The sequence below is a fragment of the Coniophora puteana genome, assembly GCF_000271625.1.
Source record: "Coniophora puteana RWD-64-598 SS2 unplaced genomic scaffold CONPUscaffold_9, whole genome shotgun sequence".
In the NCBI taxonomy this organism is placed as follows: domain Eukaryota; kingdom Fungi; phylum Basidiomycota; class Agaricomycetes; order Boletales; family Coniophoraceae; genus Coniophora; species Coniophora puteana.
Window position 1 is genome coordinate 1,967,436 of NW_006913061.1, and position 16,086 is coordinate 1,983,521.

The following is a 16,086-nucleotide window of genomic DNA, read 5'->3' on the forward strand; positions in this document are numbered from 1 at the left end:
TTCTTTTTTTGATAGAGCGCAGTAGGCACAGGCTGGCACGAGCCATGTTCTTGGCCATGTATGCACGCGGTATGAAGAAAGGAAGTAGGCAGATGTGAGATGGAGATGAAAGGAAGAAGCATTATTGCAACTCAAGATGACATGAGAAGATGGAGTTCAAATTTCCTGTTAGCTACATCAATACAATCGTGATTGTGCTTTGCCAGCATCTGGGACTTGGATAGCCATTTTATAGAAAATTAAAGTTGAGCATGGGGAAAAAGATGTCCTGGCCATATGCACGAATAACTCGCTCTTGTGAAAGTTGTGAACTCTATGTCTGGAAGAGCCAACGAGGACGGAATCCGGAAGAGCGTCGGAAGAACCGATAACGCTGAGAGTTCCCACGGTGCAGCGATCCCGCGTCTTGCAGTTGAACGCAGAATTCTGAACAGAGCATTTCGGCTTTCATTTTAGCGCGCCACAACGCCTATGGCGGAGTTTAAACTTCCTTGGTCCCTTTCCCTCACGCTCATTCCAAATCGTGTTCTGGCGCGATAACAAACACAACACAAAATGGCCACCCGCTCCCGCACAAAGTCGGCCGCCAGCGCCGCCCCGCCAGTTGAGGCATCGCTGTCTACGCCAAAGGCGGCGCGGACAGCAGCAGCAGCGCGCGCGTCGCCGGCCAAGACGGAGGAGGCGGCACCGCATGACGACGCTGAAAAAGAGAACGACCAGAAAGGGGTCTCGACTCCGACTCAGGCGCAGGTCCAGGTTCAACATCGCAAGATACGGACGTCGAGGTCTTCAAGAGCGAGTGCGAAAGGGGCGCGTCAGTCTTCTGCTGCGAAGGGAAAGGCGGCGGTGTACTGCTCATGTAGGCAACCCAACGATGGCACGCCGATGGTGTATTGCGTTCAGTGCGCGGACTGGTACGTCATATGTCTTACATTTGGAGGTGCGTGATTAAGTCTAAACTACAGGTATCATTTCCGATGTGTCAACCTGGACGAGGACGAAGCGTCAGAGATTGGTACGCCCCTTTCCTCCTTCCTTTTGTCCCCCGAGCACGCTCATGAATTTACTGTTGTCCGCCGCACAGCTATTTACGTATGCCCCGACTGCGCCTCCCAGACCGGCCGATGCACTGTAAGTGAGTACCGCGCGTTTCTTCTCTTACTGTTAGGCTCTGTCTTTGGTTTCTCGGCCTCTCTGGATACGTCAGCGATCTTCCCCCCACTCTCCTCGTCCCCTGCGCGTCGCGTCTACGTGTACTTGAATCAATTAAGCACTGTACCCATTCTGCAATGAGAGGCCGCAGCAGTAGTTGTGACTTCCGCACGCACACACGCACACACAAGCCAACTGACATGGGCTGTATCCCAGCGAGGCAAACCCATTTGCCGCCGACGCGGACGGGGCTGACGGGGCATGGTTGTATCGCTGAGTGAAAAGCAACGTTGACCCTGCACGACACGGATGCGAGCACGCAGGCACGCGGCAGCAGAGGCACTTCATCGTCCACTCGCACCCGCATCTGTGTTGTGTGGACAGCACCAGTGAGCCATGTGCGCGATGTGCACCGTGTTTATTCCGATTTATGTGTAATATCTGTATTGTCTGCGGGTTTCGGTTTCTGCTTTGTCGTTTTTGTGCGGCGGTGGTGGAGAACGAGTACTGACCACATGTGTCGTTTGTAGTGGCATGGGAAGGCCCCGAGGCGCTCGAGCCCCGTTCCAAGGGCGGCAATCAACCCGTAGCGCCTCCGACGGGGCCAGCGCCGTCGACGCAGGCGGAACATCATCAGCAACGACATGGACCACTCGAGCAGTACGATTTCGCCGCGTTATCGGAGTCGGACGGAGGGCCTAGCAGCGAGGACGAGTATGTCGGAGAGTTGGATAAGAGCACCAAACAGGGTGCAGCTAAGGTGCGTTCTCAATATTTGATACATTTCTTAGTTCCCATTTGACATGTATGCGCGGTGCAGCGACCACGCCGCCTCTCACTGTCCTCCGATTCCGATGCAGATGCGCCCCGCACACCCCCACCGCAGTCCTCCTCGCACAGGCAGCCAAAGCGCAGGCAGAGTATAGCCTCGCCCGCGCCCGCGCCGAAGCGCAAGAAGTCCTCCGCGGGGCATGCGAGCTCTGAGGGGCCGGTGGACGAGGCGTTCGGGCGACCGGTGGCGGCGGTGGAGGATCCTGCGCGCAAGTATTGCCTTGGCAAGCTGCAGGAGACGTTCCGCCCGATCTTCTTGCGGTATCCGCATGCGCCTTTTCCTGTGCCCCAGGCGAATGAAACCGAGAACGCGGGGGCGGTGGGGTCGACGGCGGTGCGGGCACTGCAGAATGTTGATGAGCTCACGGACGAGGACAGGCAGCGGCTTGGGGAGGAGGCGGACGCGTATTCGGCCGCGGTTGAGCGGGCGTGCTTTGACTTGTATGCGGAGCCTGACAAGAAGGGGAAGATGCACGTTGCGACAAAGTACAAGTGCGTCATGGTTTATATCATACAAGTCTCGTGCCGACGCGTTTTAATCTAGGGAGCGCTTCCGGATGCTTACGTTCAACTTGAACAAGCCCGACCGCGTCGCGGTGCACACGCGCATCGCGGCGGGGTCTATGGACGCGCGCGAGCTCGCGCAGATGTCGTCGGCGGAGCTCGCAAACGAGGAGACGAAGCAGTCCATGGTGCAGATCGCCAAGGAGTCGCTCGCACAGACTATACTGCACAAGAGCCTGGTGCCCCGCACGAAGATCACGCACAAGGGGCTCGAGGACATCGAGGACGTCAACGGCGCGCTTGCGGCGGCGCGCGAGCGCGAACGGGAGAGGGAGCGCGAGAGGGAGGAAGAGGAGAGGCGCGAGAGGGAGAGGCGCGCGAGGAAGGAGGCGGCGCAGAGGCAGCAGGAGCGGCGTGCTTCTCAGCAAGCGCCGGGTCAACCCCAGCGTCGGGACACGTCGTCTGTGCCGCCCGAGTCGCCGCTGACACCGCATACGCCGGCCCCGCCGCATGGCTGGGGTGCGCCCCCTCCGCTGCCCGCGCATATCCTTGAGAATGCGCATCGTGACGCGCAGGCGCAGGATCAGCACCGCTTCGTGTCGTCGCCGTCGCCGATCGACAGCGGTGGCAACCAGACGAGGCAGCCGCCGAACCCGCTGTTCATGCCGTCTGGGTCTGACTTCACGCTGTCAGTTCCCGAGCCGGAGCTCAACCTCGCGGATCTGATCAATCTCGACGACGAGCCATCGTCTGGGGAGGCGGACGCGGCGCATGTGGCGACCTCGACGCTCGAGTCGTCGGAACTCCCGATGGAGGTGGACGCAATGAGGTCGTCTTCTGAGTCTGCGTCTGCGTCTACTTCTGCGACACCCTCGACTCCGGCCCCGAGCTCGAATGCGAACAGCGATGCAGATACGGGCCAGGGCACGCCTCAGTCCGCGGATCCATCGCAGCACCAGCAGGACACGCCTGTGGCAAAGCCAGAAACGCCCTCGCGATCGTCGTTCAGCCTCGATTCGATATGGTCCGACTCGAAGCATGGGAGGACGTCATCCCCGACACCGGTACCAGCACGCTCTGCATCTAAGAACGACTTTTCAATTGACATGGATATCGATATCACCGGCCTCGACGCGCAAGATCGCGATTTCGACAAGTTACTCGAGAAGGAGGACCAGGATAGCAAAAGTGGTCCTGATGCTCGCAGTAGTGCGCCACAACCGGGGCCTGCGTCGACTCCACCGGTGCAGAATCCCGAGGAGGTGTTCGAGGCTTTGCCACTTGTGTGGAAAGGGAATGTACGTCTGCTTTTTTCCCCTTTCTCCGTTCTGATATCAGGGTATACGGTTCTCACTGATCATCTCCGCCTTTCACCTGCTATCGCATATTATGGCATTGTACACATGCACAGATTATCATGCCGCTCGATTCGACCATGCCCCAAAATGCGCCCGTCGTCGCACGGCAGATAGGGGGCCGCACACTTGGCGAGGGTTCGCCGCTCTGGAGGACACTCTTCCGGAGCGACACGCTGCGGATTGACGGCCGTGTGCCGGTGGAGAACTCCGCGCAGTTTCTGCTGCAGATGCGGCTGAACACGCAGAAGGAGGTGATTGCCGTTGCTTTTTCCCCGGAGGAAGGGAGCGGGGCGCTGCAGGCGTTCAGTGATTTCCTGATTGGAAAAGGGTGAGTGCACTTTATACCCCGCTTTTTTTCGTCGCCTTTTTTCTCCTCCTTACGAGCGAGCGTTGGTGTTTGCTTTCTCATGTGCACCGCTTTCAACTTTGAATGATATCAGCGGTGACGAACGCGATACTAACCTCTATTTCTCCCCTTTTTCTTCTTGTACCTTATTTTCTATGGATGCAACTCTTCCTTTCAAACCGGCAAACTCAATTTCCCCGCGGACTGAATCCTATTCAATCGGACTGCGCTTCCGCAACCACGTCACATGGACACACAAACCGGCATCTGCACTCGAATCTGATATATTGTATACGCAGACGTCATGGGCTTATTTTTCCTTGGGGAACGAGGCCGAAGGAGCATCACCCGGGGAAGGAGCTCTACATGGTTCCGCTTCTCGCGAGCCACGCGCTGCCCGATTACATTGAGCTGCTCGATGAACTCCGGTTGCCCAAGGAACGCACGAAGAACTATGTCGTCGGTCTCTGGATCCTCACCAAGGGAAAGCTCGCACCCCCACGTAGCCCTGCTCCTGGTGCGCTTCTACCGGCGTCTGCGTCTGTTTCTGTTCCGCCGGCGGCAGCACATTCTCCCCCTGTGCATACCCATTCCCATCATCCGCAAGCCCACAGTGCTGCTTCGTCCGCGGGCCCCGGTTCATACGCGCCAGGTCCTAGCCAGGGTAACAGCACGCCGACACATGCAGTCGGCAGGCCATCTGTATCCACGGATCAGGTACCCGGACTGAGTTCAAGCCTCGTCAACAGCGTAGCGGCGCTCACGCCGGACCAGATCCAGGAGATGCTTCGCCAGCTCTCGTCGAACGGCGCGCTGCCCCACCCGCTCGCGGCGCTCGGTCAGCTTCCAGCTCAACCCCATGGCCAGCACCAAGGTCCAGGCCAGCACCCTGGCGCTGCCTCACCTACGACGCCGTATTCCACCGGCCCTGCCTTCAGCCCCACTCATGGGCATGGACACGGACAAGGATTCAATGGTGCATCGCACTCGTGGAGCGCTTCCCAGCAGATGCCTCCCTTCCCGCCAAACATACCGCCCACGGGTCCTGCCGCACATTCACCCGTGAACCACCGCCAGGTATCACCTCCCTCTGGTCCTGGACGCGGCGGACTGCATCATTCGCCTCCTACGGGGCCTGCGTATGGCCGTGATCGCGGCGACCGTGGCGGGTTCCGTGGTGGTGACCGCGGCCGAGGGCGTGGACGTGGACGAGGAGGAGGCAGAGGCTCAGATAACTGGGGCCCGCGTTCGAACGACAGAAACTGGTCTGCTCCGCGGGGTCGGGATCGCAGTAGTTCAGGGAATAGCCGGTGGGACGAGCCTCCACCGCGATGGAGTTGAGGCGACTGTTTGATTTGTCTCTTTCTTGTTTTGTTCACCTTACAAGGAGTCCTTTGGCGTTTGTCGATTTTTCATTCGAGTTTCAAATTTACTATCGTACCCTGTATCGTTATAACATTCGGTGGTCGTGATTGGTCGTCAGGATAAACTATTGTAACACTATTGAGCAGTAGACGCTCTACTCTACTACAGTATACGTAGGATTCAAAACATTCGGTATTTGTATATATCAAGAAAATTCACCATGCCTAGCTAGCGTACGCAAATATGACGCACCCCTCACTTGTCCTTGGTCAAACCCGCGTGCAGGCGCACCAACAGATCCTCCATACGCTTGTGTCGTTCCTCCATCTGCTGCAACTTGCGCACCAGAAAAGCGTTCGACAGCTCGGGCGACTCCTCCGCCTGCGTCACAGTTTCGGGCTCAGCATGGCCCTCCTGCTGGTCCGGGCTCATGGACACGGCACCCTCCATGAGCAGATCGCGCCTGCCCGCGTCGCTCGTGGGCGAGCGAAGCGGCATGCTGACGCCCGACTGCTGCGACTGCGCATCCCCGGCCACCACCGGTCTCCGCACGGACTGCAGCGACATCAGCCTGCGCCTGCTGGCAGGGCCGTAGCTGACTAGGGGAGCCTGCATGCCCTGCAGCATTTCAGCAGCTTCTCCTTCGGGTATGTCGTCGTCCATGATGACGGGCTGGAATACCTGCGCAAGCGGACTGACAGAGTGTGTGATATCGCGGCCGACCTGTGACAGGAGCCGCCGCCGTGGGACGACAGGCGCGGTAGTAGGCGCTGTAGATGAGGCGTTGGTTGGGACGGGCGATGGCCCCGGTCGTTGCGCGGGAACTTGCAAGCCCGACGACGAGCCGTTCCCTTGACTCTGCTTCCGCGGTGTCGGCGGTCGGCGACCCGAACTGTGGGATGTGCGATCGGACTTGCGCGTGGCTCGGCGCTGGAGGATCGTGGCTTCGATAGTGTTCAGGTCGCCAACGTCCTGCAGATCGAGCGCGCTGTCGTCCATATCCTCCTCAATGTCGAAAATCTAGCCAGTGTCAGGCAAGCAGATATGTCAGCAAGGCATCAGAGTGCGCACGAGATCTATTCCAGCTGCAGAGCCGGCGAGACCATCAAAGAGGCCTGCGAATGGGTGTTGAGAGCAACTTTCGCATGAAGAATGAACAACTTACCGAGTCGTCGTATTGACCGAGGAAGACTCTCAAAAACGCTCTCAATGACGGACGAAACGGTGTCGTAGAAACCGACGGAACCAGATCGTTTGGATTGTCGTTCATACAAAGCAATCAGAAGCAGAACGGGAAAGTTTGTCAACCTTATAGATAGTTGAGCCAAAGTTGCCAACGTCACCATCAATGTGTAGTCACCTTATCAAGAACACGTTGACCTGCTTGATAGGGTAAGTCATACATGCCAAATAAATCCTGAGGTAATGCTTGCCTTGTGGAACCAGCGGGGTGTCAGGATATAGCTAGATGGGTACAAGATACACAAGGCTAGAATGTTAATAGGCGGTTGGTATGAAAATAGCGAGTCCGCCTTCACTCTGCGAAAAGTTCAACGGAAGTGAAATATACATGAAACCAGGTGTACGCACCCTTCTATTGTGGATACGGCCTTTCGGAACATAGCCTATTGACCGATGAGTAAAGTTATATCGTAGGCAAGAATGACGAGAATCATACCTCAGCGGCTGCATCGTCGTTGATCTTAGCAAATGTATTGGACAGAATCTGGGACAGCTTTAGGAGTCTACATTCCATAAATGGATAATAACTTACAGAAACCAGAACTTTCAGCAGCCAGTTAGTCTCAAACCGCTCGATGCGCAGTAATCAGTCTTACCTGTCAAGAGAAGGGTATTGCTCAAACAAGCGTATGTGATCATGAGAACTGGACCAAAATGGTAATCAAATTGGGCTATGGAGACGGTGAGCCTTGAAAGGAAACGTGCGAATATTAGCAACGACTTACTAGCTCGATCGAAGCCGCTGGCATCGAGCCCAAACCACAAATCGAGCATCCACCATGCGATCTGTCTATACGATGATTTAAGCCATACCCTTCACTCTTGGCCGACTGCGTCGTACTCACGATGCTGAGTACCTTGATGCGAACCCTCATTAGTATCCGCATGAACACATAGAAATAAATGCCATACATAGCCTCTTTCCGACTCAGACTAGCCACGAGATATGAGTAAGCTTGTTGTCTCATAGCTACATATGAAACACTCACGTCCATAGAGCGTACAGGAACCCTGCAAAGCAGAAGGCAGCAATCATCATCAAGGCGACGAATTGCACCATCATAGCCCGCAGCGACAGGACCATCAGGTTGTTCCGTAGCGTTACGAATGCAAGTCTAGTGGCATCAAGTCAACATGTGTATATCAAGGTACGAGATCCATAATGTGTTTACGGAAGAGCACTTACCGGGGAAACATGAGGCAAGCTATGACAGCTAGGAAGTCTATGCCCAGACTCTGTGCCCAGTGATCTGCACTGACGTCAGTGTGGTAGGGTCACTCCCCGAAACGGAGACTTACGACGCCAGACCACACCATATACCCGGAGGAACGCGTAGATGTAGTATGCAGTCACTAAACAATATGTAAGCTCGGCCATGGCACTTACGGAGAGGTGAACTCACCAAACGCCAGGTCAAACCCATTCTTCGGGTAAGAGTGAGCTTCCCGGCTGTGTGGAAATCATGAAGACAAAGCCTTACCCATGTTCCCTTGAAAAATACTAATAATAGAGTGAGAAGAAAACCCCATACTATCGTCACTTTGACTTACCCTTGATTCCGTGTTCTTGCATAGCTGCAGCCTTTTCAAGGGCAAACCCCAAACCGTAGACCATGAAGACCACCTCCCAGGGATTAAGACGGTGTCGCTCGTTCATTTCTATTGCTACGATGAAGAGAACGAACAGTCCCAAGAAGCTAGACTCATAGAAGGGTGAGTGTAGAGTTTTCAGCATGAAGATGGAACACACTTGATATATTCCAAAACAGAGCGTATCGCAGGAACCTTGAGGCTGGATGTGTTTGAGTCCCACAACCACAGTCGCCATTGCTTAAGCTCACCGGTAATGGTCGAGTAGTGGTGCTTTGTGTGGATCGTACCAGTGTATTGGATTACGTTTGTAGGTCTACATCACAGTTTCAGGCAATTATCAGGGTGAGTTTCACGTGAAATCGCACATCGGAGATAATAGAGTGGTTGCTGCTAGCTTGGTAGACCACCTTGCCGCTACGAAAAATCAAGAATTGAACTTTGAGTGTTTTTAGAACGACTTACACCCATATGCTGTCGATGACTCGCTGGCACGGACCACTTTTAATAAACCGCCTCGACTTGCTAATGATGGCAACCTCAATGGCGTTACCCACGCATTCGTCGACGTCGTCGTCGCGCTCTTCCCGGGCCATCTCAATGGTATGAGGGTCAGCGCCTGACCAGACATTCCAGCTAGTTGTGAGAGTGAGGGCGAGGTCAAGAGTGCTACTGCCGTTATCTCTCAGGACACGAATTGCAAGAATTTCGCAGAGTGCAGCGCGGGTAGAGGACAGGGGCTTCGTCGTGAGGTTCTGGTCGCGAATGAAACGGGTTCTGTTCAGCAAGAGGCAGAAGACCACGGATTTGTTTCCAGAGCGCTGTATAGCGTTGTATTTTTCCTCGAGAGGTCGTATCAAGGTATATGTGAGGTCGGGTGCTGTAAGCTACGAAAAGTTTAGATCGGAACAAGCACCGAAAGCGGAGTCAACTGACAGCGTCGTATGTCAGGGGTGTGTCTAACGCGGTATGTTAGCAGCAGCGGTGGACAAGACGCGGACGACTCACCAATGTAGTGCTAGCGGGTGTTGAGGCCGTTGTGAGTGACAAGTCGCGTCCGGAAAGATACGGTGCTCACTATGACGTCCTAGAAGCCATAGCCATGAGATGAGCATACAACGTGCAGCGCAGCAAAGACGCACCCCTCTGATCATATGAATGATAGGCCATACTTCGACGTTCTCGTGTGGGAGGAGTGGGCGGCGCTCGCCACGTCTGTCCGGCATGGTCGACCGTCTTGGAGCTGTCTGGACCAGAGTCGCAGCCGGAGGTGATTCCAAGGAGCCATGTAGCCACAATTCGATCTCCGCACGGCACGCGTCGCTGTCAGGCGCGTTCTCGCGCAACCACGCACAAGACCCTGCCTCCCTCTCCTCCCGCCGACGCCAACCGCCACTGCCCCGGTCTTGCTCACCATGCAGAGTTCCTCCTTCGGCGCATCGCAGGCCAACCAGGTCAAAATCTACAATGCCGTCTACTCTTCGGTGCAGGTGCGTCATTAATATTCTAGGCGCTTTTCTCGCGCTAACATGGTCGCGTCGTCCAGGTGTACGAGTGCATGGTCCGGGGCATTGCAGTTATGCGCCGGCGCGCAGACTCCTTTGTAAACGCAACCCAAATCCTCAAAGTTGCGGGTATCGATAAGGGCCGGCGGACTAAGATTCTCGAGAAGGAAATCCTTCCCGGAAAGCATGAGATTGTCCAGGGCGGGTACGGCAAGTACCAGGGCACATGGTGCGTCGTTTCGTTGCGCATACAACAGCTGCATTATGCACGAAACTAATTTATCGGAAGGATACCTCTAGAGCGCGGGCGCGAAATCGCAATGCAGTATGGAATTGCATCCCTCCTCGCACCTCTATTCGATTTTACTCCAACCTCCAACTCATTGGGTTCTCTTCCGAGTGGACCCTCTGCCGCGTCTCCTCGGCCATTGTCTGCTGCCTCTTCTTTCTCGAGTATCGGAGGTTCTGGCAACTACGGACAACCTGGTCTTGCGCCACCGCCCATTATGCCAGGTTCAGCGCTCAGGCTACTCAACCAAGGACGCGCTCAAGGCTTGTTCACGCCGTCGACTTCGGCCGCCCACGCCTTGTCACGACAACATCCTTACTCCGCTTCCTTCTCTCAGGGTACCTACTCCCCCTTTTCTGGCGTATCGCCCACCCCGCCACCAGTCTCTTCGCAGTCCCTCAAGCGGGCGCGTTCGGAATCCGAGGTCCTCCATAACGCGCCACTAAATGATCCGATGCAAAGAGCGTCACAACCCTTGCTTGAAGCATCCCCAGACATCCAAGTGAACGAACGTAATCGGACCCACTTATCTACCTCCCAGCATGTACCTATGGATGTGGACGGCCCTTCACCAGTGAAACGCTCGAGACAAGGGCCGACTCCGCCGCAAGCCGGGTCATCGGCTGCTGCTGAGTACCGTCACTCTCAGCCAACATCACACTTTATGTCTCAATCAGCCGCTATGGACCCGACACGTCCAGCATCCCGCTCTATCGTCATGTCGCCCCCAATAGGCTCAGGGGCCACCGTCGGTACCGCCAGTGCCTCGAGCTCAAATGGCAAGGCAGTAAACGGGAAGGAGCCGGATATTGGCCTGCGCTTCAGCACGAAGCCCATTCCCCTCAGAGAGCCGAATACCTCGCTCCGAGATGCACGACGGACAGCCATCGTTGCCGCAATATGTCGACAAGATGATCCTGCCCCTGTTCTCCATCTGCTCAGAGAAATTACCACGGACCCATCAGCGCCCATTGATGTTGACACAATACTTGATGACAAGAGCCATACCGCCCTGCATTTAGCAGCATCTATGGGACGCCTCCGGGTTGTCGAACAGCTCGTGAACAACGGCGCCGATGTTCACCGCGGTAACTCCAGCGGCGAAACGCCACTTATACGCGCGTCTATCGACACGCACAACTTTGATCAGCAGACATTCCAGTTGCTCGTTCCTTTTCTGCAAGGATCTATCCGCACACTCGACATGTCCCGGAAGTCTGTGGTACATCATATTATGTACCTAGCTGGAGTTGCGGGACGGGCTGTCTGTGCGCGGTACTATCTGGATCAGATTTTCCTCTGGATTGCACAGAACCAGGGCGGGGACTTTAGGTCCATAGTGGACCTTCAGGATGAGAATGGCGACACGGCGTTGAATATAGCGGCAAGAGTTGGTAATAGGAGCCTTGTAAGATCATTACTGGATGTGGGGGCCAACAGGATATTACCCAATAAATTGGGTCTGCGTCCTGGTGACTTCGGTGTCGAGGTCGAGGTATGTCCGTTATTCATGTACTCGTTCCAAGTCTCTAACATGGTGCATCCAGGAGTTGAGCGGAGGTCCCAGAGCTGAGGATTTGCTGGCGTCGTTGCGGTCAGGTCCTTCTGCCCCAGTGCAGAAAAGCCAAGACATTATCTCCGGTATTTGCTTCACTGTCTCACTACCGTTCATTATTAAAAGCTGGCGGAAGAAATGACGACCATGATTCAAAGTCTGAGCTCCGAGTTCTCATCCGAAGTCAAATCGAAACAAGACTCCCTCGACGTCACGCAGGCCCACTTGCGCGCCGCGACGCGCGAGCTCTCCGAGCAGCGCAAACAGATTCAGCTCTGGCAGTCGCGGTGCGGCGAGCTCGACCAGGCGCATCAGCGGATCCGCAACCTCGAGAAGGCCATCACGGACGAGGACGGCTTCGACTGGACGGGCCGAACCGATCTGTCCGGTCGCAACGGTGGTGAGGACGCCGGCCCTGCGTTCCAGTGGCGCGGGCCGAGCTCGACGATGGCCGGGATCGGCGGCCCGATGGACATGTCGTTCAGCATCGACACGGAGCCGCCAATACCAGCGGGGAGCGACCTCGCGAGCCTGATCCGGCTAAGGCGGCTGAAGACGTGGCACACGCGCATGGAGGAGCTCATGGCGGCGCGGCTGAAGTCGCTCCAGGGCGCGAGCGCGGAGCGGGAATTCCAGTGCAAGAAGATCGTCGCGCTGTGTACGGGTATACCGTTGGAAAAGGTCGAAGAAGTAAGTTTGTTTCACGCACGAGGGCGTCTGGTGGTAGAATGGCTGACTCTTCGGTGTAGATGCTGGAAAACTTGGTGATAGCCATGGAGAGCGAATCGCAAGTCGTGGATATCGTCCGTGTCTCGGGCTTCATGCAGAAGGTGCGCTGTTTCATCCACTACCATGCTAGTAGTTTTTCTGAGATCTCAGCTTCTCTTCTTCCAGGTCAGAGACGGTTTGATTTAACTTAAATGACGCAGTCTATCACTGCGTGTATGTGTGTAGCAACGAGGAGCTCTTTCATTTGTTAACGTATTCCTCACGTTATGAACCCTATCACCCAGGTTGCGTGACTCCTTGCACAATGGGATGAGAAATAGGGCGGGCAAAACAGAATAACTGTTTGTATAGGGATGAATGTGTACGTTGTAGTCGCGAAATGAATATCGACGACGGTCGTTCAGAGAAAACATATGCGTCATAAACTGTAACTTAACGTTCGCTTGCAATTAACGCTTACATGTTCTTACCAATGTAGTGTTGCGGTGCTTTCTCAAGTACTTACTTTCTTGCTTCATGTCGAAAGCTATTGTGCAGGAGTGACGCTAAGCACTATCACATTATGGGAAGCCCCTATTACGCGGAGCATCTTGTCACGTGTACCGCGTTTCGGACAAATGAAATTGAAGCCGAAACACTGTCACCCACTAGCGCCCATCCTGATCGGACGCGCACACCTTTGTTCCCCTCATTTATGGGTATCTCTGCTCAGCGTTCAAACTCTGAGACTTCTGGAGATGAACTTCCAGGAGACTATCGGGATGTCTTGGCTACTCCTTCAGTACGCACAAGACTTAAGCGACTCAGCAAACGACGCCACCTCCGTGTTAGAAACACCAACAAAGGACTCGCCAGCTCACCGACTCTTCCCCAAGCGTGTCATTTACTTTCTCTCAGCACTGATGATCGAACGGTATGTGTGTACATGCTCATATCATCACCCCCTGACGTCCTTTAGCTCAGTACGCTAGAACGAGCATGGGGAATGGGTTGGCGGCGTCTGAACGTTGACAGTCCATTTAACAGATTTTCCGGTACGCGATATTTTGAGCGCTTTCGCCATTATGATCTCAACATCTTCTTTCAGTGGATTTCTCTTTTGATGAAGATGTCAGCGACGACCAATGGCTTCTTCTCCCGGAACGAGACGTTCTGCAAATGCTCGAAGAACAATCGAACCGACCGGCGACGAGGGACACAGTCATCCCCAAACTCAACAAGGTATGTTCTCTGACGATAATTTTTGCGGCTGGACAATCTCACATCATTACAGCTGCTTCGGTACCATACGCCGATATACAGGTACTATTTCGTTCCACGGAACAGCCTTCGAGACAAGGTCATCATCGAAAGACTGTATCCAGGCCACGCGCCAATTGTACACACTTATCCGTTCTCAACACTTGGCTCCATCGTCAGCCACGTTCGACCTCAATATGTCATATGGGGCACCGTCATGAAATGGGATACCTTTAGTAGCCCTGAAGACGAGGACATGCGTCCCGCTCTCCGCCAAATACTCGCGTTAAATGCCCCAGAGCTTGGAGACAGGGGTGATAAAGCACTCATCTCACTATTGTTGTCCGTCTACGACTACTGGAAGGCTAAACGGCCCTTTCCTAACTTCTTTCGCCATACTCGAGCGACGCGGCGTTTCCACGCAACCTACGGAGTTCCACCCGCAGTGGATGATCATCAGGAAGCCTATTTCTCTGGCGAAGAGTCTCACGGTCTGGAGCAAACTTCGGTTGACGCAGAACGAGTGGTGCAGTGGTGTACGGAGTCGGACCTTGCTGCTCGAGAATCTGGGGGATGGGAGATGTGTCTTCTGAATGACGAGCAAGTCATGGATTGTGCCTCAGCTCCAGTTTCGGGCAGTGTACTGCCTCCTCTGACAACCGAGGACTGGCGTAGGTGGCGAGCTTCGTGGAAACACCTGCGAGGCAAGCGTTACAAAACCTCACGGTTCTCGAGTAACGATTGGGCCGCTCTTGAACATCATACATACCTACCGGTGGTGAATGCAGCTCTGTAAGTCGGATCGATACATCCAAGTTTGATGCGCAAGTTGTCATGCCACGTCGCTCCCGGGACCATGTGAGACCATCCATGGCATATAATATCAGGTTTTTTTATGTTGCACGTAGCTGGCAAATCTCGCCTTATATAGTCGAAGCTAGCTGGAAGCTAGGCTAGAGTGCTTGAATCCCCTTGCACATTAGCGGCTTACTACTAAAATGACACATTCGTAGACAGATAGTACCATACGAAATATGCAAGTTTGTAGTAACCAAAGCCTTTAAAGTGAGTCACCTGCTAACTGCATGAATTAGTGCCTTTACGGACCTTACTTACGACCTACGTACTGATGGATAACACTTCCCCATAGACCCTGGCTAAAACCTAATTCGCGAATAGCGCTCTGCTGTTCAAGTATCCCTAGACAAGTGCTGGCGAACGGAGTCGTGAATTGCTCTTATGCGACGCGGATTTTGCAGGTTTGGATTTCGCGCTGACAGGGCACCACTCCCTGAAGCTTGAAGGAGGAGCTAGGATTCAGCTTTGGATATTATATATCATGCACTCCGGTCTTCCGGGGCTTTTCACGTAGTGTCTGACATGTGCTAGTAGAGAGTCTACCTGTGAATTTTCGTAGGGACCAACTGACCTCAATATCTTAATATCCATCCTTGTGATTCGCCTGCCAAGACCCAAGAGTGTGTAGGGGAGAAGCCACTATTAAGATTAATTACGCGGAGCACAGTGTCACGTGCACCGCGTTTGGGGACAGATCTAATTTCAAACCGAAACACTATCACCCACTAGCACCCATCCCGCGACACGTACTGGCGTCCTACTCAATATTCATGGGTATCTCTGCTTAGCGTTCAAATTCTGAAACTTCTGGTGACGAGCTTCCTGGAGACTACCGTGATGTCCTGCTCACTCCTACCCTGCACACAAGGCGTAAACGACTGAGTAAACGACGTCGCCCTCCTGCAAATGCCAAGAAAGGACTGGACGAACCACAAAGACATACGCGAACGTGTCATTTACTTTCTCTCAGTGCTGATGATCGAACAGTACGTGCTATCATGCTCAGCTCAATCCCTCCTGACGTCCATTAGCTCAGTAAACTGGAACGGGCATGGGGCATGGGTTGGCGGCGTCTGAATGTCGATAGTCCATTCAACAGATTCTTCAGTACGCGGTATTCTGAACTCTCTTGTCCTCGTCATCCAAGCGTGTTCTTTCAGTGAATTTCTCCTTTGATGAAGATGTCAGCGATGACCAATGGCTTCTTTTCCCGGAGCGAGATGTTCTGCAAATGCTCATGGAACAATCGGACCAACTGGCGACGAGGGATATAGTAATTCCTAAACTCAACAAGGTGGGTTTCTTGGATAAACCTTCACAACTGAAGCCTTGATGTTGTCGTAGCTACTACGCTATCATACACTGATGTACAGATACTACTTTGTACCACGGAACACCCTCCGAGACAAGATCATCATCGAAAGACCGTATCCTGGCCATGCTCTGATCGCTCACACCTATCCATTTGCAACACTGAACCCCATCATCAGCCACGTCCGACCTCATTTCGCTGCGTGGAGTAC

The 16,086-nt window shown here is 54.3% G+C and overlaps 2 protein-coding genes across 2 annotated transcripts; one reads left to right on the forward strand and one right to left on the reverse strand.

Moving 5' to 3' along the window:
• Positions 1–544: 544 nt before the first annotated feature.
• Positions 545–9,614, reverse strand: CONPUDRAFT_167134 (uncharacterized protein; the record flags this gene model as incomplete). The annotated part of the gene is made up of 33 exons (XM_007772833.1): positions 545–914; positions 966–1,015; positions 1,085–1,135; positions 1,683–1,912; positions 1,973–2,475; positions 2,528–3,785; positions 3,899–4,173; positions 4,491–6,576; positions 6,628–6,671; positions 6,722–6,864; positions 6,917–6,936; positions 6,990–7,095; positions 7,147–7,181; positions 7,235–7,282; positions 7,331–7,341; positions 7,395–7,469; positions 7,524–7,588; positions 7,644–7,655; positions 7,711–7,731; positions 7,788–7,913; positions 7,985–8,048; positions 8,098–8,151; positions 8,202–8,223; positions 8,280–8,299; positions 8,350–8,495; positions 8,549–8,590; positions 8,640–8,704; positions 8,757–8,805; positions 8,854–9,275; positions 9,325–9,347; positions 9,397–9,406; positions 9,467–9,475; positions 9,531–9,614. The coding sequence occupies 26 exons, from the start codon at positions 9,612–9,614 to the stop codon at positions 5,812–5,814; spliced, it is 2,481 nt and encodes an 826-aa protein (XP_007771023.1). The 3' UTR covers positions 545–914; positions 966–1,015; positions 1,085–1,135; positions 1,683–1,912; positions 1,973–2,475; positions 2,528–3,785; positions 3,899–4,173; positions 4,491–5,811.
• Positions 9,615–9,717: 103 nt separating this feature from the next.
• CONPUDRAFT_107732 (apses-domain-containing protein) lies at positions 9,718–12,857 on the forward strand. The gene is made up of 7 exons (XM_007772834.1): positions 9,718–9,878; positions 9,935–10,122; positions 10,183–11,677; positions 11,730–11,823; positions 11,874–12,427; positions 12,487–12,567; positions 12,632–12,857. The coding sequence occupies exons 1-7, from the start codon at positions 9,804–9,806 to the stop codon at positions 12,650–12,652; spliced, it is 2,508 nt and encodes an 835-aa protein (XP_007771024.1). The 5' UTR covers positions 9,718–9,803; the 3' UTR covers positions 12,653–12,857.
• The last annotated feature ends 3,229 nt before the right edge of the window (positions 12,858–16,086 follow it).

Coding starts and splice junctions, on each gene's coding strand:
- CONPUDRAFT_107732 (XM_007772834.1), top strand. CDS start 9,804: ATGCAGAGTTCCTCCTTCGGCGCATCGCAGGCCAACCAGGTCAAAATC. Junction 11,824..11,873: donor AAGCCAAGACATTATCTCCG/GTATTTGCTTCA, acceptor AGCTGGCGGAAG/AAATGACGACCATGATTCAA. Junction 12,568..12,631: donor TCTCGGGCTTCATGCAGAAG/GTGCGCTGTTTC, acceptor CTCTTCTTCCAG/GTCAGAGACGGTTTGATTTA.